The sequence below is a fragment of the Ischnura elegans genome, chromosome 10, assembly GCF_921293095.1.
Source record: "Ischnura elegans chromosome 10, ioIscEleg1.1, whole genome shotgun sequence".
Lineage (NCBI taxonomy): Eukaryota > Metazoa > Arthropoda > Insecta > Odonata > Coenagrionidae > Ischnura > Ischnura elegans.
The window spans coordinates 103,273,616-103,299,412 of NC_060255.1; the positions used below are offsets into that span (position 1 = coordinate 103,273,616).

The 25,797-nt window shown below is 37.3% G+C and overlaps 1 protein-coding gene across 11 annotated transcripts in view; it reads left to right on the plus strand.

Moving 5' to 3' along the window:
* Positions 1–665: 665 nt before the first annotated feature.
* The window catches only part of LOC124167269 (FAM172 family protein homolog CG10038), a 62,285-nt gene continuing 37,153 nt past the window's right edge, over positions 666–25,797 (plus strand). The window contains exons 1-2 of one of the 11 annotated variants that reach the window (XM_046545167.1): positions 666–811; positions 11,809–11,880. In XM_046545167.1, coding sequence (XP_046401123.1) covers positions 706–811; positions 11,809–11,880 — 178 coding nt within the window. In that variant the 5' untranslated portion in view covers positions 666–705. The other 10 variants (XM_046545172.1, XM_046545177.1, XM_046545168.1 and 7 more) reach the window with 10 other exon arrangements.

Here is a 25,797-nt window from a genome sequence, read left to right on the forward strand (position 1 = left end):
TATGTATCTCCTTTTATGAACTAATAAATAAATTTTCTATTTTGAAAGATTTTTATTTGGTTTCGAATAAGCTACGAGATCTTTAACATTCCATGCATTTAAAAAATACAATTACATGATGTAATTTAGTTATTTTGGGTTGAAAATTTCATAACAGATTGGATACTTTCGATAGGATTACCCGTTTCGCCTACTTGAAAATTTACCACTCCGCCCACTTCTCTGACTTTGTTACATTATTACCGTATCATTTCATATAGGTAATCACATGCTAATGTTTCAAACGTCAATATGCAAATATTCAAATGATTTACCTTAGAAAATCTGCTTTGTGTGACATGATTTGAAGCAATCCAAACATAATCCCACAGCACATTTTTCACACCAGTACACGCAAACTCTTCATTTCCCATGTTACGCACAAACTGCACACCTCCTTTGAGACTGATTTCTTCCCAGCTGCAGAATTGTCTTTAGGAAATCTATTTTTGTGAGTTTTGGTACTAAATTTTGTAATGAGTGACGGCCATGTCCAAACAGTTCGTATGACGTTGGATATTTCAAAAATATTACCTCACCCAATGGCACGCGAAATGATAAGTCAAATAAGTCAACGTACTTCAGCTAAAGTCTCCCTTTATCCTAAAGAGAGACTTCGTAAAGTGAGCTATTTCAGTGGCGTCCGTGAATCGCACCAGAGCGACCATGCAGTGTGGATCGTTGAGGCGCCTATTTCATTTCAGACATTCACAGCGTGGTATCTATTCATACGTCGCACCTCTTTATTTTAAAGGAGGAATTTCAAAAGCACGTAAGTATTTTTTCCATGACGCACATCCCAATAATTTTCGCTTTGTCTTTGCTGTCACTGCTCACTCTACTGGCCAAATTTTACATAATTGTTTTCCAAACTTTTTCCTAGCGTTATTATTGTTCAGTGTTTTCTTTTTGGATGTGCATGTTACCATATGGCCAGTTGCCAAATTGTAACTGATTACGATAATAATGATAATAAATTAACATATCCTCTGCTGCAGTGGCGGCTTGCCCATAAGGACTCTCGGACGCCGCCCCTCCCAAATATTTTAAAAAGTAAAAAAAATTGATATCCATTAATTTATAATTATACATCTACCTAATCAGAGTGTTTTTTCAGTCGCATACATCGAAAGTGTAGGAAAAACACGAAAAGAAATAGCGCGAGAAGTTCGTATTTGTAGCCGTGGGGCGCTGGCCAGAACGTCCCAATCCATCCCCATGCAGTTATATGGAGAGTTGTAGTGGTGGGGGCCGCTGGTGCTATGACGCGTCTAACGTTGTGCCTTATTGACGCGTTGACGTCGTCCGAGAATGCGCAGAGCGACGAGTGAGTTGACATCGCTGCGCCGGCCGGCGGGCGTATAATCTGGCGCCTACTTGGTGCTGCCACAGAAAAGGAACCTACGGAATCAGAATGGTCACTGTACTGGGTGTAGCTATACGATTTTAATTTTTAATTACTGGTAGGTATTGCCACAGAAAATAAATTATCTCATTATGCTTGCATTTTTGGGTGTTTGAATTCCGGAACACATAAAATCCAACCAGTTAAAGGCCGTATTGACGTAGGAAAACTATTCTCGAGTATTTGCCACAGTTCTGTTATGATTACGAATTTCAAGAACCTTGGGGACCAATGTATTCATATCTTCCCGATGATTAGAAATGCGAAACCTATTTTTCAGATGAATTTATCAAAAGGCCTGCAGTATTGGGAAAAATCAGTTAACATTCCCCACTGATTTATAATTTAAGAAATAGGTGCGTGCGTGATAGGGTGAAGGATTGAACATGATTTAACCCGTAAAACGTGACTTTAAATAGAGTCATTCAATGAATGCCAAGAAGTGCCGCGTACAATGCACCTTTTGTGTGTAGATTCATCATTTTTCTAGCCCCTTGTTCAATTAGTTCATGTTCACCTAATTCCTCAGCGGCAGAGCGGTAGCTGTCTGACGGAAAATGTCCACTTGGGTCTGATTTAAGTGGCTTCGAAGAGTTCATATCATGGTGCGGAGGTCCTTACAGCTCCCATCTGTGGCTCAGAGTCGTCTTCTTTTACGATCTAGAATTTATTTTCTATTATATCATGGCAATTATTTCGAAGACATGGTTATTCCAAGTGCGACCCGTTGGCGTTTCGTGTGTTTACCACATATGAATCTTAGACTCAAGGAGATGGTCCGTGACGTCTTCTGTTTGCTTGAATGCCTTTGCTGACCTTAAATTCGTCCCTCAGCTGAATCAGCATTAGTGGACCACGACTTCTATCTCCCTTGAGTCGTCCTTATAGTAACGGCAAGACTCTCGGAAAGAACGGAGTGAAACGAATTCAGACATCATTTTCGAGGAGTTAACTGTGAGTAATTGCCGATTAAGAAGTTTCTTAGTGCTGTGTGTACATTCAAGAAGACAATTTTAATTAATCAAGTGCTCGTTTTTGATTTAGGGAAATATCGGGAAAAATTGTCCCAATTCTGTGTCCAGCCACCTTGTTCTTTTTGATCGTATTTTTCGTCGGCCTATTTTGTGTCGTCCCTTGTTTATTATAGACTAGTGCCCTTGCCATGTGTTCAATCGGAAAGAAATTGTTGTCCAGCGCTGGTTTCAACGAACGTGTAATTGATCACTTTGCTGGACAAAAGGAAAGAAGGATGGACTTCTGCAATACAACTAAAGGAATGTGAGTATTTCAGATTTTGTTAAAATTGTGTGTTTAATTATTGATTTTAAATCATACTATATTCAAGAAGCAACGCGAACACCTCAATCAAAGTTTACATCTGCCATAGCAAAGCGCATGCATACTAGTAGTGTTTGTTGCCTAGTGGAAGTCAGAGACACTCCCCTCCCTCCTCAGGTGTTACAAGTGTCATTGCTACATAAATCATTGCAAATATTGTATAGATTTGACAAATAACGCATTGTGATTGCAAAACGAACAACAGAAGTGTATTGCGGGCATATTCGCCCAAAGAATGTAGGCGCTAAAACCGAAAGTTACGTATTTTCGTTTGTATTTGCAAAATATCGCAGCAAATATATTTTTATCCTTCAAGATCATTGATCAGTATAATCGAGAGTCCGGACTAAGCCGATCCGTATGACGGAGATTCTTCTGCATTAAGTATTTATTAATCAAGCTTTATTAGGAAAACTAGGTATTTTAATTATCATGTTATCATTTTCGATTCGATTCTTTCCTATTGGTTCGTTATCACCTCGGGTATCACTTATTTTATGCATGCAATGCCTTCGAGCGCAGAGCCATGGCCTCTTTTAATAATTATGAAACTATTATTAATATTAAAGCAGAGCCCAGATACCACCAGATACTGAAGATTTGGCAACAGAGGGACATAGGAGTCCGGCACTCATTTCCAGACCACGTTGTGTATCTAGAGTATATAATCTTTGTTGTGTATATTGTGATTGTTTGTGATTGTTTGTAGTAACCAGCAGTTGTGCGAGGTTAGTTTGTGAGAAGTGTCGGTTATTTTCGATTTAAAGCAAAATATACGTCGATAGAGGCTCGGAAGCCCTCATTTTTTGTATTATTAATGATATTACTATCTGAGTAAGCGCAGATAATGCAAAACTGGAGCAGTGAAACCAAAAATGTTATAATTCCAAAATATTATCATTTGAGCCACGTGTGGGAGGTGGAGACGATTGTAAGATGATAATGAGCGGCAACTCATTATTAATGTAATCAACAATTTCGATGTTCGATAATGTCCGCTATGTTTATAGACACTATAAATCATCCATTTCTTCGTATGTATCGGAAAGTTCGTCGTTTAGGTCCGATTGTGCTTGTGTTATAAGTTGATTACAAATTCTTCTCGCTGCTTGGAGATTTCTACGAACAACTTTTGTGCCACAGTAGTGTTATTTTCAACGTGACATCTCCCGTTAATCAACTGCTGATAATCACATTGCCAGTGGTTGTAGCAAACACAGTTTGACGAGGTTGAAAAATATCGGCCAACAGTTGCAATTATCAGTGTTCATTCGTGATTGAATTGAAAGCAGTGTTGTTACGTAATCGATAAATGTCTGACAATAACGTTAAAATTGTCATTGGCATGTTCACCTCCGTTTTTCACTGTAGGTATGATATTTCACGATCCAGCTATCAAGATCATAGCTGTGTGTGAAGTTTATTTCTAATGTATCAATGAATGGCTGTGAGAGAAGTCACCTGTGGCTAATTTAAGGTTTTAAATCAATGAATAAATGGTAGTTTTCATCATAACGAGCTCTGTGATTGTAAGTCGTGTAGGATTGTGCGTGAGGATTGTATGAATGGTAGTGACTTATAGTTTTAGATGATTTAATTGCCTATTTCCCACCATATTTTTTATGATGTGTGCTTATATATCGCTTTTGGATTTACGTATATTGTTGAAATAGCAGAATCCAACAGTTGCTGAAATCCCTGGCAGACAGCTAACCAGCTGGGAGCGAGGAAGAATTAAACCAAAAAGAAATCCGTTACATGCGTGCGTACGTTGTAGTTTGTGTATGTTGGCAGCGGAACCGATTCGTGACCTCACATTTGAATTCTGTGCAGACAGTTTTGCTGTGAATTCGTATCCGTGAACTCAAGGAAATGGTGAAACTCTGTCACATCATCATGAAATAAAAGTTTATTTAAACATGAATTGTACGTCTTGTGTTTCTTTTACTGTCTATTGCTTCTCTTTGATAACTGCCTAAAAGTTATTTTCATTTTTGCAAAAAGTACTTTCCTTGTGCTCTCTGGATTGGCATTAGCTTTCCTAACCCCGCTACTTACACGAAAGTGTTTTTTGTTTAACTTCCCCGCAAACAGCACATAGTCATAAACATCTATGCCCTGGGACCACCTATCTAGGCGGGATTCGAACCCGGTGACTTACGGTTTGGTAGGTGAGGACTTTACGCCACCTTGGCCGGCGGAAGAATGCAGAGCAGCAGATGGTTTGTTATATCTCAGAAGTTCAGTGTTTTTGTCTGTGATTAATTAAGGCTCAGCTAAATATTCGTTATGGATTTTCAGGAGGAAGAGATTCGGACCTCTGTAAGACGGATAGGACCTTCTACGATAATGCGGCATTGCCAAATTCAACAGCACGACTCGTAACCTACTAGGCTGCTATTATGGATAAGCGTTGCAAAAAATAGCATACGCTATTCTGCGGGTCATTATAGCAACGACCCCGTATTATGAATGAAGCGTAGTAATAATTTTGTTCGGAATAGCAGCATGCTATTTCTTGCGCGAGCTATTTGGAAGCTCCGCCTCTTCCCGTATGACAAACTTTCTGAACAGTTTGCGTAACCAATGAGGGAGAAGATATTTTATATATTTTTCTGTATTTTACGGAATATTGACTTGAAATTATAAATAATTGCTTTATTTACATTTAAAAATTATATTAAACCTTGGAAATATATAATACGCTTTGAAAATCTCATTTAAGAAATCAGCTGTTTGTTGTGGTTGTGATAATTTCCCAATGGCTTCAGACAGGTGGGTTAGGTCATAATTTCGTTGTTATAATGATGATTTATCGGACATAAATATTCAATGATTTACCTATATCCGATCGGTCCTTTACCGTGAGATATATGCTATGCGAAATAATCATTGAAAGCTAAATATGTTTGATTTTCTTCGTAAATGTGTTAGGCTTCGAAGTCTGTTTGTTGCATATCAGAATTAATATGTATCAACTTTTATTGTATTGCTCGTGACGATATCGTTTTACTGTATGAACTAGAAGCTTTCGTTTCTAATGTTATCTATGTATTATATGACTCCCTAATTTCAGTGTTCATTCTCTGTTTAGGAAATGAAGTAGGTGGCAACGTCACAGCTGTGCTTTGATGTATTATGATGGAATAGTATCGATATTTCAGCTGCATATTTGGAAAAAGCAGAGGGAGGTGATGGTGAATTTGAGGATGGATGGAACAGCTGTGAAAAAGTGAATCTAGCAATAGTGAATCGTGTGGAAAGTGCTGTTGTGTCAGTTATCATTGTTTTCGAATCAGCTGATTTTATTATGTGCTCACTGAAATTTTTGATAGACCCTGAACTGTGCCGATAAACTGAAACTTAATTGTGTGAATAACTTACTTGTCTATAGAGGAAACAATTTGTATTCAATTCCACATGATTTATATTGCATTAATGATGTAGTGCATGGATATTCCATTAAACGTTTGTGGTGAATCATATTTGTTCGGAAACTTTATTGGTGTTCGGAGAAATCCTTTGTTTTCAAGCAAGTAATTCAAGTCGACTGCCCGTGTTTATAATTTAGTAAATTTTTAGTTTTAATTGTAGAAGGCAGCGAATAGTGGGGAAAACAATTTCGACTCGTTGCATGTATTTGTATATACTGTCCAATTGAGGAAATGAACGGCTGATCAAAGTATATGGTATTATTATGGTAATATATGGTTTTCATTGAAAGCTATAACTATTAATATATTTGGCGAGTTAGTGTGTTAACACAAGCTTGAAATTTTTCAAGAATCGACCTGATAGCCTACATTGAGGATATTTTTAGTAGCAAGTCAAGTGATGAAATAAAATTATGAATTGTAAATATGAATAAAACACGTAAAATTTGGGCTAATGGTAGTAATTCTTTGCATTAATTGTTATTGTTTTCGTACTGTCGATGAAGCAAGCTTGTGCTTCATATATTAAGCTCGAATGTTAATTCCTAACCAAATCACTTAACTAGTTAAATATTCATCACTTATGCTACTATTATTTAATTAAAATAAAGCTGATATCATTTTATTTTTGGCTATTATTCCATTTTTCAATGCTTGATTAGGTTACTTTAACCTCAGAAAAACAATTCGACATCGCAATGCGCACGTTTTCTGGTTGCAATACCGAATTGCACGAATATTACAATAGAATATTATAATGGAGTCCCCTTGCCGAATTGCTCGGCATCGAAGACCGCGTAATATTATAGCAAGCCTACCGGTTGCAATTCGCCGTTCATAATAGTAAATAGCAACGGGCCTATGCTATTCTGAGAATTACGTCTTCCGGTGTAGTAAAAACACGAATTGCAACCGTTCGTAATACCAAATAGCATAGGCGTTGCAATACGCTATATTATAGCAACATCGGTTGCAATAATGAAGAATAGCATAATGCTATTCCATCCATAATAGCAGCCCTAGCCTGCATATACATATCTTTGCTCGTAAGCTTCAGAAGGCATTGATTCTGGGGAAGCGCCCAACGGAAGTGTTGTGCCGGTGGTGCAACCCCGTCTCATTTCCTTAAGTTTCTGTTGCGTCATTTGCTGTTCGCCTCCTTAACTAGGGTCACTAAAAATATGCATTTATGCTATAATTTTGTCAGCTTATATGTTCCTCGAATCAACATACCTTAGGCACCAGCCTTGAATGTATTTTCTCATCTAGAATCCTCGGTAGGTTGGACGTGTATGGCATTTTTAAGGGCCGGCCTGTCAGATAGAGGGGTCATTCCATGTCAGTTCATCCAGGCATGACACCCACCGACTCGGATTTTGATGAAACTTGCCAATTTTCATCCTTCCATGCTGGAATGAAACAGTGTAAAATATTTCTTGGCTATCTCTAATAGTTTTATTTTCACGACCATTTGAAGTTTGGGTGAAACTGCAGTTTTTCAATGAATGCTGTCTCCAGAGGCACTTGCGCCTCCAGAGGGAAATAATTTGTCTCAGCCATAGTTTTCATCCGATTCTTATGAAAATTTGCAGGTTTATTATAGAAGTCATGAGGATTCCAAAATCTTATTGAAAAATATCCTAAGGAATATTGGAAATTCTCTAAACTCGTATGTTTCATAAGATTTTAGAATATTTTGCGTCAAAAACATGGTTCTATAAAACATCAAATTTTGACCTGAGGCAATATCTGAATCAAGCTAAATTATTTTTTCTAATATTCCTTAAGGTATGACCCACCACCTGTAAAAATAAAATTCATGGCTTTTTGCTTGCTTTGTTGTTAAAAAAAATTTTATGCAAAAAAAATCCCTTTTCACGACTCTGGTCGTCAGTGTTGGGTCCTCCTTCAAGTGTGATGAAATGCTTGTGTTAACTGTTTTCTATATCTAAGAAAATATTTACAACATATATCTAGTGCATAATACATCCAAAAATTAAAACATTTTTTTATGTGCAGGTTGTTTTTCTCCCGATAAGAAAAATATATTTTTGAAATAGAATATTTTAAGGAATTCATAGCTCTTACCCATCATTGCTGTGGATAACTTAATTGTTGCTTAATAAAACACATCAAAATACAGGATGCATGTCAATGCATGTCACCTTTCTCCATTTTGTATTGACAAAAAACTTCACAAATGTTTTTTACCTCATTAATGTTGTTCTACTTTGAACAAAAAGGTTTTCAAAGTACTGGATAAAGATTTCCTTCCAGAGCATGATTCAGAAGTTCTTGATAAAGCGAGTGATATGGATGTGCTAGTTGGGTTACTAAAAGAAAAACTGGTGACAGCAGGCAGTCAGCGAGAGATAATTCAGCTACTAACACTAGCTCCGACTTCGTGGAGTAGGAAAAAAGTAGCCACCGAAACTAATGTTAGTGAATATACAATTCAGCATGCTAGGGAATTCTAAGAATGAAAGGCATCATAGCCATACCAGATCCAAGGAGGGGGAAAAACATAGAACAAACTGCAGTGGACTTAGTTCAGTCATTCTACCAAAATTACGAGTATTCACGCCTTATGCCAGGAATGAATGATAAGGTGAGTGTGTCCAAAAATGTCCACAAGCAAAAGTGGTTACTTTTATTTAACCTAAATGAGCTGTATGCAGCTTTTCAATTTGAATTCCCACATGTAAAAATAGGGTTTTCAAAATTCTGTATGTTGCAACTTAAATGGTGCGTGTTGGCAGGCTTCACTGTAGCCCATTCTGTGTGTATCTGTGCTATCCATCAGAATGCATCACTTCTTCTCCATGGATGCTCTATAGAGGAGACCTACAACGACCTATTTGACTACTTGGTATGTTCCAAAGATAACAGGGATTGCATGTTACGGCACTGTTCAGAATGTATGTCTGAAAAACGACTGAAGGAGCATCTGAAAAGTAAATTTGAGGAATGGGACCCTGAAGATGAAGTGACATACAATGGGTGACAACAGATCGGACCCAATAAATTAGGTTAACAGTGACTCTGGATGAATACATCAATAGTCTGGTGAACAATCTGGAAAAACTTCTCCCACATTCCTTCATAAACAAATCCCAGGCGAGATACCTAAAAGAACTAAAAAATAACCTACAGCCAGATGAAGCCATTGTTTTGCTGGATTTCAGTGAAAAATACCATTATGTAATACAAGATGAGGTACAGGGTCATCACTGGAATCAGGATGGTTGTTCCCTACATCCAGCGGTAATTTATACTCGTGGACAGCTGAAGTAAGATCTCTGTGTGTCAAGTTTGTGTGTATTTTGTGACGATCTAGAACATGATGTAGCTTTCGTATTTGAAACGCAAAAAATAGTCACTCAGTTTTTAAAGGAAAAGTTCCTTGAAGTAAAGGAAGTGCAATATTTCAGTGATGGTTGTGCTGGCCAATATAAGAACTGTAAAAACTTTATAAACCTGTGCCATCATCACCAGGACTTTGACTTGCATGCTTCTTGGTCTTTTTTTCAACTAGTCATGGGAAATCTCCATGTGATGGGATAGGTGGAACAGTTAAGTGCATTCTTACAAGAGAAAGCCTTCAGCGGGATCTGGGTAATACAATGACTTCCATTGAAAAGGTGTTTCAGTTCTGCAAGTACAAAGTGGACAAAATTTCATTTTACGTTTTAAAAAAAGAACAATTATCAATGATTCAGCAACAATTAGAAACTCACTAGTACCTTGTAAAAACAATCCCAGGTACTCGTAGCTACCATTCTTCTATACATTATTGCGACAAAAAAAATTAGCTTTGATACCACGTACAGTTCTGTCCACAATTTCTTGATAAAGCCAAGTTGGGAAGAAATTTTGACAAAAACTTGTACTAATTCTTTTGTGGCCTGCTTGTATGACAATCACTGGTTTTTTGGGCAACTTATGTCAAAGGATGTTGATCCATTAGATATAAAAGTGAAATTCTTTATCATTTTAGTGGCCAAAAGAGAAAGAAGATATTTGCAATGTTCCTGTAAATAATGTCATTTGTTATGTGGAAACTTCTACCACAAGAGGCTCAGGACAAATATATTACTTCTCGGAGAAAGACATTGAACGTGTGAACCGACGGCTCTTGGATTTAAAAGGAAAACTTGGAATTACCACCACTGGGAAAAAAATGTAACTCTAGTGTAACTGAAATATTAGCTTTCTCAGAGATAGGCCTCAGTGAAGACCTTGGATACTATCCTATTTAACTACAAACTGATGCACAGACAAAAGTGACTATATATTGTGATTGTTCATTCATAAGTTGTGCAACATTATTGAAGTAAAACACATTCGAGAAGTTTTTTGTCAATACAAAATGGAGAAAGTTGACTTGTATTGACATGCATCCTGTATTTTGATGTGTTTTATTAAGCAACAATTAAGTTATCCACAGCAATGATGGGTAAGAGCTATGAATTCCTTAAAATATTCTATTTCAAAAATATATTTTTCTTATCGGGAGAAAAACAACCTGCACATAAAAAAATGTTTTAATTTTTGGATGTATTATGCACTAGATATATGTTGTAAATATTTTCTTAGATATAGAAAACAGTTAACACAAGCATTTCATCACACTTGAAGGAGGACCCAACACTGACGACCAGAGTCGTGAAAAGGGATTTTTTTTGCATAAAATTTTTTTTAACAACAAAGCAAGCAAAAAGCCATGAATTTTATTTTTACAGGTGGTGGGTCATACCTTAAGGAATATTAGAAAAAATAATTTAGCTTGATTCAGATATTGCCTCAGGTCAAAATTTGATGTTTTATAGAACCATGTTTTTGACGCAAAATATTCTAAAATCTTATGAAACATACGAGTTTAGAGAATTTCCAATATTCCTTAGGATATTTTTCAATAAGATTTTGGAATCCTCATGACTTCTATAGTAAACCTGCAAATTTTCATAAGAATCGGATGAAAACTATGGCTGAGACAAATTATTTCCCTCTGGAGGCGCAAGTGCCTCTGGAGACAGCATTCATTGAAAAACTGCAGTTTCACCCAAACTTCAAATGGTCGTGAAAATAAAACTATTAGAGATAGCCAAGAAATATTTTACACTGTTTCATTCCAGCATGGAAGGATGAAAATTGGCAAGTTTCATCAAAATCCGAGTCGGTGGGTGTCATGCCTGGATGAACTGACATGGAATGACCCAGAGGCTATCGGTGAAAGCGTAGGCTTTCCTCGAAAATGCTGTCACTGAAGACTTTCCTGTCGCTCTCTGAGCATGTAATTGATATCCGTTTAGTGATAGATTCCGAACTTGTGTTGGTTATTTCAAACTGTAAATTTTCGCGCTGTCTGCGGGTGCGCTCAAATTTTGGTATTCGTGTTTTGTCATCAATTATCATTCTATTTGAAAGGTGAAGTACGTGCTTGGTGGGGTACTTTCTCGCATTGACAATTATCATGGCCTAAAGTTCGAATTTTGACAGAATTATTTATAAGTAAACGTAGAACTTAACCCTTCAGCGTGCGGATGTGCTTCCTGGGTAAATACATCTTATCTTTTGTTCTGCTTTGTATAGGAATGGCAGCAGGATCGCTTGGCACTGGGTTTCCCGCTAATCTAAAAGGTTTCGGCTATGGATTCTCCAAAGGTATTTATGGTTATGTGCACGCTGCTACTTGAAGTCGCAGATCGTGGATTTGTTTTAAAATGTAACTATGAGTAAATATGCACACTATTTGATTTCTAACTTCAGCATTTCTAGATTCCTACTCATTCATTGGGAACTAGTATTAGCACCTACGGGAGGAATATCCATCCATCGATGGTATTTTCTGTGACACAGACGGAGTCAATTTTAATGAGGCACCTCGTTTCGAAATCGTAATTAAGTTACTCTTCCCTTATTAGCCATCCCGGTGTTTGTTTCGATTTCTTCATGCCTTGACATGTCTAGCAATATATAAATCAGTTTCCCAGGTACATTTCTCCTCTTGTGGCACGTCTTTGTAGATTTGGTTTCTGATGCACCTTGTTAAATCTGATTTTGAGGGCTGTACCTTTGGTGCTCATATCTCATCCTCAGCTACGTGATTCACCCGACATATTGGCGAATGAATTGCATCGGGAAACCAGCAATTTCCTGTTCAACTTGCGTTAAATCCTATTGTGAGCTGTCAATTATGTTTAACGAAGTGTCATAATTTTCGTCAGTGTCGGTCTATGTATCAGATCCGGCTTTGGGGTAATGACCGGTGTAGAAAATTGCTCCCCCTAATAATATTCTTTCCATCTTTTCCTTTGGTGACAATGTCTGGTGACTTGTTATCTTGGTCACAACTAAAGGATGGTAATCTGCTAATTCCTTTTGTTTTTGCTACCATTATTTTACTGCAACATCCATATTCTCACTATCCAAGTCTGCCGAACAGAAGATGATTGCTCTTCCACTTGTCATGCGATGACACAGCTTTATTTTTTGACTTTTCTTTAATGTACTTATTATATAACATAAAACAGTGAGAATCTTCTATGGCATCTACAATTTTGATTACGTTAATCATTCATGCCTTCTCAACAAAATTAATAAACTGGGCGTGAGAGGCATTGCTAACAAATGGCTTCACTCTTACCTCACCAATTGAACACAAGCTGTGTCACTCTCTGTCAAGGGTAACAGATATGGCTTTGAGAGTAGTACCACTTCTGTTGGTGTACCACAAGGGTCCATATTGGGCCGAGTTCTTTCCCTAATCTACATAGGCAATTTTCCTGCATCCTTTTCCAATATTCATTATGCTGAAGTTGTAATGTATGATTATGATACAAACATCTTACTTTCTGCCCCATCACAAAATTACCTAATCATCAGTACTAAATCTGTGAACGAAAACATTATTTGCTTGGTACATTGACAATGAATGAAAATGAAACACTAAAAAGTCACATATTGTTTAATTTGAGTGTAAAAGTCATCTCCTGGAAAGTATTTGAATTAAAATTGATAAAAAGTCGATTGAGAATGTTACTTCATCTAAATTTCTAGGGTCAAGTGGTAATATGCCGTGTGTTAAGAATGTTGAAATTTTAACCATTAAACTTAGCTATAGTTGCTACCTTTTACGCCACCTCTGAAACTCTGTTAATGTATAAGATATCTTACTTAATGTATACTTCGGTGCTTTTTATTTCCTGATGTCATACTACATAATCTTTTGGGGCTCATCACCTCATGCATCCGAAATATTTACATTGCAAAAAAGGGCAAGTAGAATTTGATGAAGACAACCTTATGATGGTCCCTCCAACCCCATCTTTAAAACTCTGAAGATTCTCCCATTACCATGTGTCCATTTATTATTTCTGTCAATTTTTACAGATATGAGTCTGGACATGTTTGAAATTAACTCGAATTTTCATAGTGTGAAACCAGAAATTGGCAAAGCCTCCAATATAATACAGTGAGGGCAAATAGAACTAAGTTAGGTCTGAGAGAAATGGGACTTCAAACCAATAATGAACTCGCACACCATTTGAATAATCCATGTGTGTCTCTGAAAATGAAGTTGAAAGTATTCCTGCTTGCAAAGAATTTCTATTCTTTGACAGTATATCTGACTGACTCTACAATGTAGTGCTTCTTTTATATTTTTTTTGAAAGCTTATTTTATGTGAATTAAATATATACTTTGTACATAACATTCCACCTTGATGTTTGTGAACTGCCAATTTGTATGGATCTCCTCCCCTTTTTTTGACATGTCGTATATCTCTTTTGTAGATCTTTGGACAAATAAATTATTAAAATTATTATGTGCTTAACATCATTCCAGTTTTTCTTACTTGAAAAACTTTTAAAATATTTTTCTTGTAAGCAAGTTCAAAAGCTAGATTTGTTTTAATGCAAATATTCAAGTGTAGTTGACAGCCTCCTGCTTACCTGTTAATGTATTCATTCACAATCTCATTGTTTTGTTTCCGCATGTAACTTGCCATAGAGTCATTGACCCATTGATCCATTCTAAAATCTTCCAAATCTCCTGATGATTTGATTGATTAATATGTGATTGATGGATAGGTCACTATTATTCCCACAATGGCCTCAATGTTGTGATGGTATGATAGAATAAAGGTGATGTTTTTCCAATACTCATTACTCTTCTGCATTAAATTCATAAGTACCCTACTTGGTGTTCTATCTTTCTTGTGTTGTCAACACCCAGTCCAATGGTTAAACCTTCTTTTCAAGTTGTACAAGGTTCACTTGAATATTGTTTTAAATGTATTCTCTCAAGACACACGTCTCAGGTAAGAGCTATTTCAATCCATTACTGATTGATGAAGAGCATAAAAAGTTTTGATCAGCTTTCAAACATAATTACTCTCTTTCTCAACAAAACCATTGGTCTTTTCTGTCAAAGCCCAAGAAGTATGTCTGAGGAAAATCTTGAAACTTCTGCAAAGTTCACTGTGCAGAAATGCTCTCTGATTTAGTAGCCCAGGAGGATCACCTAACGGCATGTCCTATATTGATTCCAAAAAATTCCTCTGCCATTATCAATGTGTCAAGCATTAGTTATGCACTCATAAAAGATGCATGGAATATGAATTGTACTCCATTCTCTGGGAGAAGGCAGGAGGTATGAGCTGTATATTGCACATTCCCCTGCGTAACATTGCTGCCGACGACACTTCTAGGTTGCATAGGACCCTCCATCCATGCACTCTTAATAGACAATTTGTGGCTAAACAGTCAAAGGTAAGACAAAATGGAGAAAATGTTCATTGTTGAGGCCATGCCTCGGCAAAATCTTTTGGAAATGACCAGTAAGTTTTACACCTTAAATTTTAACACCCTCCCCATAGGAGCAGGTCATGGAGCAAGAGTCAAAAGTGGACCTCCAAAGGTCTCCAATGGTTTGGGCCTTATTCTGCAATAGTGCCACAACATTTTTTCACATTCTCCAGATTCATAATTGAATTCACTGTTTCTGTCATGCAAAGACGTTGCTCGTCGCTGATTAATTTTATTCCATGCATGGTTGTTGCTGTGAGTGACTTAAGAAAAAATGTATACAGGATTTTTCGTGGCGAGTTTTCTTAAAGTTATAACTCTACCTACATTAACATATTTATTTTATTTATTTTTAAAGTGATTCACTGAGATGAAATATAAGCAGAAGTGTTAGTGGTCGTATCTTTGTGTCCTTGTGGCTAATTACTTTCAAATATCCATCGAGTAAAATTGCTATTCATAGTATCGACAATACTCAATAAATAACCAGATACATTTGTAGTTAAAATCGTTTTGATGACTCTTAGAGTATGAGAAGTGAATGTAATTCAATGAATAATCATAATATTCAAATTTATAGTACTTGGTCACAAAAAAATGTGAGAAGTTGCGCAATTAAAAGCACCAATACTCTCCTTCCAATGGGTGAGCAAACAGCTCTGAGAACCAGGTGGAAATAAATTGGTACCTTAGAAAACTCTTTCACCTTAAAGAATCTGACGACTACGAAAAATTAGGACATTTATGACCAAATGGATATCATCCATTTCTTCAATTTTCAAATGGAATTCTTTTAAGCCTCACCTTCTGATTTCACCACTAGCAACATACGATAAACACCATGCCAACTCATTTACCTAAACCCCATTGAGAACCTATGGGGAAGGAATGGAAATTGAGGGGTGCCTCAGCAGTGAAGGTGCTAGAATAGGGTAGTTTCCTTCATCAAAGAAAACGATAGGCATTGATTGCGATTCGTTACCCACCATTAGTGTATTCATAATACACAAATTATTTGGTTTTTGAAATACAGGTTTAGACGAATGGCAAGGGTCAAATTTTATCCTCATTTGAAAAAGGCCAGATTGGCGCCCATGCGATTCCACTCCGCGTGACGTCACAGGGACCTAGTTTCTACACGAGAGGATAGGAGTTATACATCGTCTGAGGTTACCAATGCATGCATGAGGCACAGAGCTCAGGGAAACATGTCACCTATTAAAACTGGCTAAGGTCGGAAAGTTTTCTTCGTTTGATAAGGTATTAATAAACCTTTTTTAAGCCAAGCGCTACCATTCAGCAAGGTACTCAGCTATCCGCTAGCACCCTGCGTCCTATCAGCGCTCAGAGTCTCGATCAAGGTCACTTCACAAGGAGAGAGGGGGAACCAGAAATGCGTCGCACGGACTTTCCTGCTTACGCGTCGCGTTTTTGCGCGCTTGAAATTTTTCACTTTTCATTTTATCGCGAAAAATAGATATCGTCATTTAAAAATCTAAAAGCGCAAAATACGTACTCCAGGAGTAATAATCTTTCGATTTAGGCAATAAAAAAATAATAGGAAACCACCCTATTGTATGTCCATGACTTGTGCGTTTCGGCCTCATATATGAGAGAAATTAGTTGAATTAACGACTAAATGTCTGCAGAAATTTGTAGAGACAGCAATTGACACTACTAAATATTAATTGATTGAAAAAATTGTGTAGTTTTACTTATTAAGAACCTATTCTACCATGAGAAGAATTCATCTAAGGAAAATCACAATTTAGCCTGATTAAAAAGCTTGAAGACATGGGTGTCACCTATTGTGGTCATTTCGATTGAAAATAAATATCTTAACGTTGGTAGTCATTATTTGAATATATTTATTCATTAAACAATTCAGTATTAAATTTTTATAGGGTCAACTGTACTTAATATGTTGATGTTAAGAATATCTTTTCTAAAAAATGAAAAAAATTTGTTTACTTCTGACTCAAATCTTCCCAGAACTTCACCAGGATTACCCTGCATAGAATAGGGCTATTCAGCTATGGAGCCATGCATTAGTAAAAAATAAACAGTGCATGCAAATATGTATGAATGTGGAGAGGGGATAAACCTCACCATGGAGCCCAAAAGAAACCATTCCAAAGGTCCAATGTGTGCATGGATGTGAGTCTCCTTCGTGCATTCCATCCGCTAATCTTGAGTCATTTGAATTCTAGCGTTTGGCCCTGGAATTTGACTCCACCTTTGTTAGTCCTCATCCTCATCGCCTTTTGGTGCCGACCTTCCAGTGTCCCTCTGAATGATATCTATTCTTAATTGGTCAAGCAATCTATGTGTAGCATGTACACTCCATGAAACTCCAGTGGCTCTCAGACTAATTCGTTTTAAGTCTATGTAACCCTTGAACTGATGGAGGAAATTCCTTCTATTAAATTGATTGAGTAGAGAACCATTTTTTTTACCTTTTTTTAGGCAACTTGAATAGAATAGTTGGTTTTGCTTAAAATAAAACATCATCACTGAAAATACAAAATGAAGGGATATGTTTTAGTATTCACGTGTGAAATCTGCATTTGAAGATTAGAATGCTCTTCCTCGTTCCGGTGGCATAGTGGATCATGCAACTAATCAGAAGTTCCATGGATCAAGTCTCAGTGACAGATGATTTTATGCTGTACACAAACACTGGACATTTTTCTGATCTTAATAGTTCATAAAACTTATCACAAGATCAAGAGGATGTTGCATTGCTATTGAATTCTTACACGCATACTTATTTGCTGAAATTCAACTCCTATATTGCACAACCATTTGGACATTTCACTACGTTTTCTGCATTGTCCAGCCCTGCTTCTAGGATCCTGACATTAGCTGCATGTGGGATTTGTCATATGATTATTTCCCCGCTATTAGGGTCAAATAGCTTTCAAAATTCCTGGTTGTATGACGGCAAAATTTTGGAAGACGAGTAATTCGTGAACTGGCCACTTTCAGATGCCAAAGAGCTGTGTGTTTATTTTTTCTGCCACTGCACTTGAAAAGAGATTTAGATATACCATGTGGATGCTAAATTTATGCTATGTATTTTATTTTTTTCATTGTGCATTACCACTAGGCTGTAATGTTCTATCTTATAATAATATTTTTGCCTTTGAAATTTTGGCTGTTATTGGCATTATATATGTATATGTACAACTTTGTAATTTGGTCATTCCATTTCAATGATATTCAACAGAGCATTTTCAGTTGGTGCTTTTCCATTAGAATAGGAAATGTCACTCCGATTTTTAAATCAATGCAAGGTTTCCATTGATAATTATTGACCAAGATCCATCCATCTTATCGATCCTATCTATTCTCTCTGATGAAGTCATCCATAACTGCCTCCTTTCATTCACTCTTCCCTGTTTATCTCCGCACCAGCATGGGTTCCTTCCAAGTGGATCATTCCTAAGCAATCTCACAGTCATGCGCAGCCACATCAATGAAGCGTTCTTGCAATCTTCCCAACTTGACGTTTGCTGCATTTATTTTTCAGATGCATTTGTTACAGTCAGCCATAACCTATCACACAAGCTGGGAAACCGCTTCAATATTCTTGCAACCTTTTTTAATCTTTTCATCGACTTCGTGTTCAATAGAATACAGGTGGTAATTCTTGATGGTGTCTCCTCTACATTACTCTGAGTATCCTCTGGAGTTCCTCAAGGCAGTCTGCCCTTTTTATATTTATGCCTTACATCGATGATATAACCCAATCCATTTCTTTGCGTGACTGTGGAATTCTTCTGTATGCTGATGACTGCAAGGTTTTCAGAAAAGTTAACTGCCACTCTGACAGCTCAATCCTGCTGGATGTTCTCACTTCATTTTCACTGAGTTTCACCTGGAAGATAGAGGTAAATCCACTTAAATACTAAACCATGACCTTTTCTCTATGTGCTAATCCTGTAAATTTGTCGTAAAGTTTCTCTGGCTAACCAATTCCAAGAGTTACATCCCAATGTGATCCGGGAGTCCTTTTCGACTCCAAGCTTACCTTCGCCTCCTACGTCAAGCAAATCTCTTCTAAAGCAATGCATCTAGTTTGACTGTTATACAGCATTACAGAAATACCAAGTAAATCTGTCTTTTTTGAATGTGTTCTTCCACTGTTATTATTATTGATAATTGTTCGCCCTTGCATGTGGTCCTTAGCTTGTCTCAGCAATCTCAAAACTCTAAATGGGCCTCTTAATTTCTTCTTTGACATTTTGAAATCCATAACCCCTCCCTCCATAATCTCTCCATCAAAAAAGTAACGGCATTCAGGTGGATCGACCTACTGCACTACGTCATGATTACGTTTATGTTCTCTTCTTGTACTGTGCCCAAGAGCATCAACTTAGGTTCTTTCTGTTGTAGGAGATACTGCAATATGCTCACAACATCATATAATAAGCTTCATTCCTGTGGAATTATGGTGACCCACTCATTACCGCTTGTAAATTGGACGTACAGTTAGTCCCCTTCCTACACATTTTGGATTTACAAACTTTCAGAGATACGAACATTTGAAAAATTCAAGCACGCCCGAAATTTCAAATTTGGCACCTTTGGAGTTAGCCGATGCGACACGACGTGGCGTAGAGGAACTCCAACTTTGGGCATCATCTGAACAAAGTATCATTTAATCCGGTGTGAAGTCAGAAACTGTTCAGTGTTTTGCCCATTCTTTCTTCCCGCGGACAGCAATTTTTTTTTTCGGCTCCAGCTACGTTGCAAGCTAGATCAGTTCATCACAATCGTGAGTTAACGCACGACTGTCATGCAGTGTCGCATTCTGCAGGGTAACCACTCTCCTCGAGGTTTATCAACTAACGAGCAAGGTCTCGCAAAGCATCTTCCTTGCATACCAAGGACTTGCACATAATGTAATCGCGTATACATATTATACGCTTGACTCTGAATATTATAAGTGCGGGAGATTGAAGAGACAAGAAATCTTGACAAAGAACTTTTTCTTTCGATGATTCCTAAAAGTAACGTTCATATGAACTTCGTTATTTCGAACCTCCGGTTTTTCAGTCCTGTGAACTTCATAATAACAAGAGTATACTGTAGTTCCCTTACAATGTACACTTTGTGACCTCAGGTTTTCCACCATATCACCCACTTGAGATCATTCTGCCGATATTCTCCCTCCCAATGGGTCCCTCCCTCCCCATGAAACTCGTGTCTTTCCCATCTGCCTCACCATTCATCCGTGACTCACTCAGAGATCCCTTACCTACCAGCTGCCTCTTTACCTATTGGAGCGCCCTCTGTTGTTTTAACATCATCATTTACAACCGCCATCAGAGTTCCTCTCTGAATCCCTCCCTCATCATCATCACTGGTCAACAATCCTAGGATTGGTTTGACGCAGCTCTCCACTCAGTTCTCCTATCAGCTAATCTTTTTACTCCTACGTATTTCTTCTCTTTCACATCTCTCTTTACTTGTTCCATATATTTTGTTCGAGGTCTTCCTTTTCCATTCTTGCCTTCCACTTGTCCTTCGACGATTGTCTTCATCAGGCCATCATGTCTCAAGATGTGGCCTATAAGGTTGTTCCGTCTTCTTATTAAGGTTTTCATGAGGCTTCCCTTCTCTCCTACCCTTCCTAGGACTTCCTAGTTACTAACTCGGTCGATCTATTTGATTTTCATCATTCTTCTGTAGCACCACATTTCAAAGGCCTCTATCCTTGCTTTCTCCGCTGCGGTCATTGTCCATGCGTCACTTCCGTATAGGAGCATACTCCAGATATAGGTTCTAATAAATTGTTTCTTTACTTCCATATTTAAGTTTCCCGCTGTAAGCAGGTCTCTCTTTTGGTGGAATGCTCTCTTCGCCTGGGCTATTCTGCTGATAATTTCTTTCTTGCTTCTCCCGTCACTAGTTATCTTGCTTCCCAAATAACAGAATTCATCCACCTCTATCAGTTTTTCCCTCCCTATTTTAATGTTGGTCTTGACTTCTTCTCTTCTGCTGTATACTAAGATCTTGGTTTTCTTCGTGCTTATTTTCAGTTGATATCTACTCATTACCCTACCCGTATTAACCAGAATATTTTTCAAATCCTTCTCTGTTTCTGCTATAATGGCTATGTCATCGGCAAATCTTAGCATGCTAACTTTTTCTCCATGAATATTCACTCCCAATTCCTTTTCTTTGATTTCATTAATGGCTTTTTCAATGTAAACGTTGAAAATTACGGGTGACAATGTACAGCCTTGTCGCACTCCTTTCTTAATCCTTGCTTCTTCACAGCTGGGCCCTGATTTTCCCTCCCTATAATACAAAAAGAGCAAATGAGGCGGTCATACAAGTGATGCATGATATCTATCTGAGTGTATTTGATGTGTTATTTTTTTTGTTGTTGTAACTACTACATAGTTGCACTTTATTATTTTCCCCTTTGATTAAAGTTCCGATGTAAAAGGTCTTCCATACTGGTAAAGAGGCTTCCATGGTGATTAAATGGATGTTTTTTAGGCTTATGCCTCATCGACTCATTTTGGTGGATGACTGTTCAGGTAAAGAAGACAGAGCTGGAATGCACCTGAAACTGTTGTCCACCAGAATGCGTCAACGTGGCATTTGCCCGGAAATTAATTATCTGGTCTTCTAGACTGTTTTTGGATTTAGGCCCGGTTTTATAATGTCTAGTTAAGGTTTTTCAGTGCATAAAAATCAGAGTTAACGATATCTTCCACTTGAAGTCACCTGTTAAACTAACCGTTATCCTGAATTACTTTTCACTACTTTAACTTTAAAATACCTTAAAGTTTAGGTTACGACAATGCAAAACTGGGATAGACAGTATCATGTTCTGGTTAACGCTAACTTGACATTATAAATTCGGTCCTCCTTTCCCATTTTCACCACCTGCTTGACCCTCCACGATTGTCCTCATCGGGCCACCATGTCTCGAGATATGGCTGATAAGATTGCTCCATCTTCTTACCAAGGTTTTCATGAGGCTTCTCTCTTCTCCTACTTTTCTTAGGGCTTCCTCATTACGCAGTTGATCAATTTGATTTTCAGAACTCTTCCATAGCACCACATTTTGACAGCCTCTATCCTTGCTTTCTCCACTGCTATCATTGTCCCAGCATCACTTCCTTAGAGGAGCATACTCCATATGTAAGTTCTGATCATTGTTCTTTCTTCTTTGTTTAAATTTTCTGCTGTTAGTGGATATTTCTTTTGCTCTCTTTGCCAGGGCTATTCCACTGATAATTTCTGTCCTTCTTCTTCCGTCTCTAGTTAGTGGGTCTCATAATGCTACAAAAAGTTATCTTTGGGATGTCAAGAACACCCCATGGGAAGAGTGCACTTGATTGAAAATTGCATGCCAGTTAGGACATGTTAACCCTTTCATTGCGTAACATTTTCTCAGAGTTGTTTCACATTGGCGGAGAATTTTTTTTCACTGCATTCACTTAGTTTTTCGAAAATATGTAAACAATTTCAATACAAAAAAGATATTTATATTCATTTCACTATTTATTAAACAATTTGTTAATGGCATCACAGTGATGCCATCCGCACCCATGTGAAAAAATGTTCCGGATATTTATGCAACCCGTTACACAAACATTAGGTGGCGACGGGCAACTAATCTTTACGTAGCAACTAAGAAGCTTAAAATAATTTCTGAAATGATGGCGGAATTGAATTATAAAAGAAGATAAATATATTCTCAGTTATCATCCACTTTCCATGCATCAAACTTTGGGAAAATAATAGTATTCGAAGTTTAATTTTCACATTTATAAATTTTTTAAGTTACCAGTAACTTAGATTTGCATGCAAACATATGAAAGTTATTTTATCTTTTTGACATTTTTATTAGCGTTAATACTATAAAAACTAACTAATAATTGAGGAATTCTTTGAAAAAAGGCTTCAAACGCAGCCCTGGAGCTTCTGCGCATCATATATCATTAGAGCCACTTTTTAGTCGTTCTTAGAACGTGAGGAGTATTATTTTTCTGTTTTTCCTTAGAGTTTCAGAGGTGTGTCTTTTTTGAGTAACTCAATAGATATTTCAAGAGATTATTATAATTTTCCATGCGTAAACTCAGCAGTGTTGCCACGGAAGGGAGGGTTATGGGTTACAACCCCCGTTGAGGCGCCAAAAACGGGAAGATGGCCCCCGCACCCTCCGGAAGGGCCCTAAAATATCCGGCAAAAACCCCTCATTTCAAAATCGTGGCTTCGCGACTGTATAAACGGTGTCCACAGAGATGAAATCTATCGATTAATTTTCGCACGACTTTGTTTGCATGTCATCTGCCTCCAACATCAGGATCCTTCGCCCCTGTGTAAATTATAGCATCTTGCAAGACGCCATTAGGCCCTGAAAGCATATATAATGTTATGCCGTGTTTGTAGCGCCAAAGCAACATGGACACATGAAGCAGAGTTCTTTACCCGGATAGTAAATTTATTTCATTCTTTGAGTGAATAATTTCAAAAGGGGTCAAATTTTATGCAAGGGGTCTCTTGGTATCGGATCATCTACTCCAGGGTCCCTGCCAAAATGCATGCAACGGAAAATTAGTTGAAATCGGTCTCGGGAAAAAGTGGTGTGAAGACAAGAAACATCGAAGATATTTTCTTACATTTTCCAATAATCTGGAATGGATGGCCATCTTGTAATACTTAATACAATCATACATTAGGTATACCAGATTAAAAATATCTCCCATTCCCCACGAGTAAGATCCCTATGCTCGGTCTTTTCTAATTATAATAGCTCTATTTGGTTGAAGCAAAATATGTAAATTGCTACAAAGTTAAAAAATCCTTCGCGGAGAAGACTCAATGCAGTGTTCCATGCATAAACTTGAGTAAATTGTGCCAGAGGTAGTTTAATTGCGAGGAGATATTCTAAGCCTAGTTCACCAAAGGCTGATACATAAACGGTCCTTGGGGTTTGAGAATAGGAATACAATTAAAAATAAAGGTTTTTCCCATATTCCACCTAAGTGGCTAAATATATGTAAAATACTGAAATTTCCAACAGAAAAAGGCTATACGGTAATATTATTTTAAAAAATCTCTGTAGGGGAGTGAAAATGCACGCAATCGAAAGATGTCCGAAGTAGAGACTGTACTAATGGCGAGAGTCAAAAAAACTGAGCAGGAAGAGCTCACCTTCTCCACCACATGCACATAAGAGAATACTTTGCATTTGCATGCATTTCTCATAAGAATGGCAAAAACTTGTAGTCTATTCCGCGGTGACATAAAACGACTCTTTTTTTTGAGCCCCGAAATTTGATCATTTTTTCCCCAAAGATCTTTGAAGAAATTAAAATTGGGGAAATCGATTTCCCCAATTTTAATTTCTCATTCAAAATGAAATAAATATAAAAGTTTCCCTAGAACCTTCATTATTTCCCGTGAATAACGAATTGGTGGACGTAATTATTCGAGCCTAGTAACTTTAACAAACTCAAACGAAATAAATGAGAAAAAATCGAAAAAATCTATTTCTTTTTCCGAAACCAATATATTCAAACCCCTATTGAAAGGATCGTTCAGAAAATGAGTTGCAAATATGTTATGGAAGAATGTTATAAGTTAAAACGGCATTATGTAAATATTAAGTTTAAATAATAATAAAAAGAGAAAAATATTATTCAACTCTCTTTAGCTTGTGTATTTTGACTGTATTTTGAAATACGAAAATATTTTTCGTCGGTGAGATGAAAGGAAGACTATGACTAAATATTGTTAACAAAAATTTTAATACGACTAAAACGGGGATAATAACCTTCAAATCTGGCAACATTTAGTACAAATATTCAGAAGAGTAAAGAAAATATCACATTTTAATTTTTTTGTAATGGCGAAAAATCTTACAAATTAAAAAGTACTCCATAAATGTAAAAAAAATTACTAAAAAAATATAAACTTTTTTTCAAAAACGGAAGGCATATCAAGGTAGCCTAATCCAATGTGCGTGCGGGAAACCATCGTGAGAGTAGAAAGAACAGAGCGGAGGAGCGTAGGGAGCGATTGAAGGACATAGGCCGGCATGGCATCAATGTGATGCCACCCGCCCGTTGGCAGGACCTATGCTGGGCATCAATGCTATGCCATCCGCACTGAAGGGGTTAAGCAATGGAAAATATTTATTTAAAGGAAATAGGCATTTGGCCCATGTTTGTTTTATGGGAGGTCATCATAGGAATCATTTTAGTCAACCCAACAGCCCACCATGACATTTTAAGTAGGAGTGGTGTAATCAAATTACTATGTGATTACTGTGACACGTGTTACTTTGGTCAAACAAGTAGAAGTACAGGTAGATAATTTTGAGGTAGAATCATTGGGAATAGGGTAAGTTTTGTAAATGGTGACGATAGATCCTGTTTTGCATAACGTCTGTGCGATTGTAATCATTTTAGCAGTTTTGATGCAGTCGTATTGCACCAAGTGGACAAAGAGTCCAGCCCAAGCAATATGTTATTGCTCGTAGCCCGGCTACGCTGTGCAATGACATTGTTTTTAGCTATAAATTACATCTTGTTAACCTTTGTTTTCCCGTCCCCATGACTTGCAGAATGCCTGACTTTCACCACCTATGGTCTTCTTCTCTCTTTCTCACCTCTCATTCAAACATCCCTTGCCCGTTTACCTCTTTGCTGCCATAGTACAAGAAGGTTGTTAGAGAAAAAACTTCTGTGCTTTGAAAATGACGTGTTCAGCTGTCAATCTCATGGTCGGTTGACAGCAGTA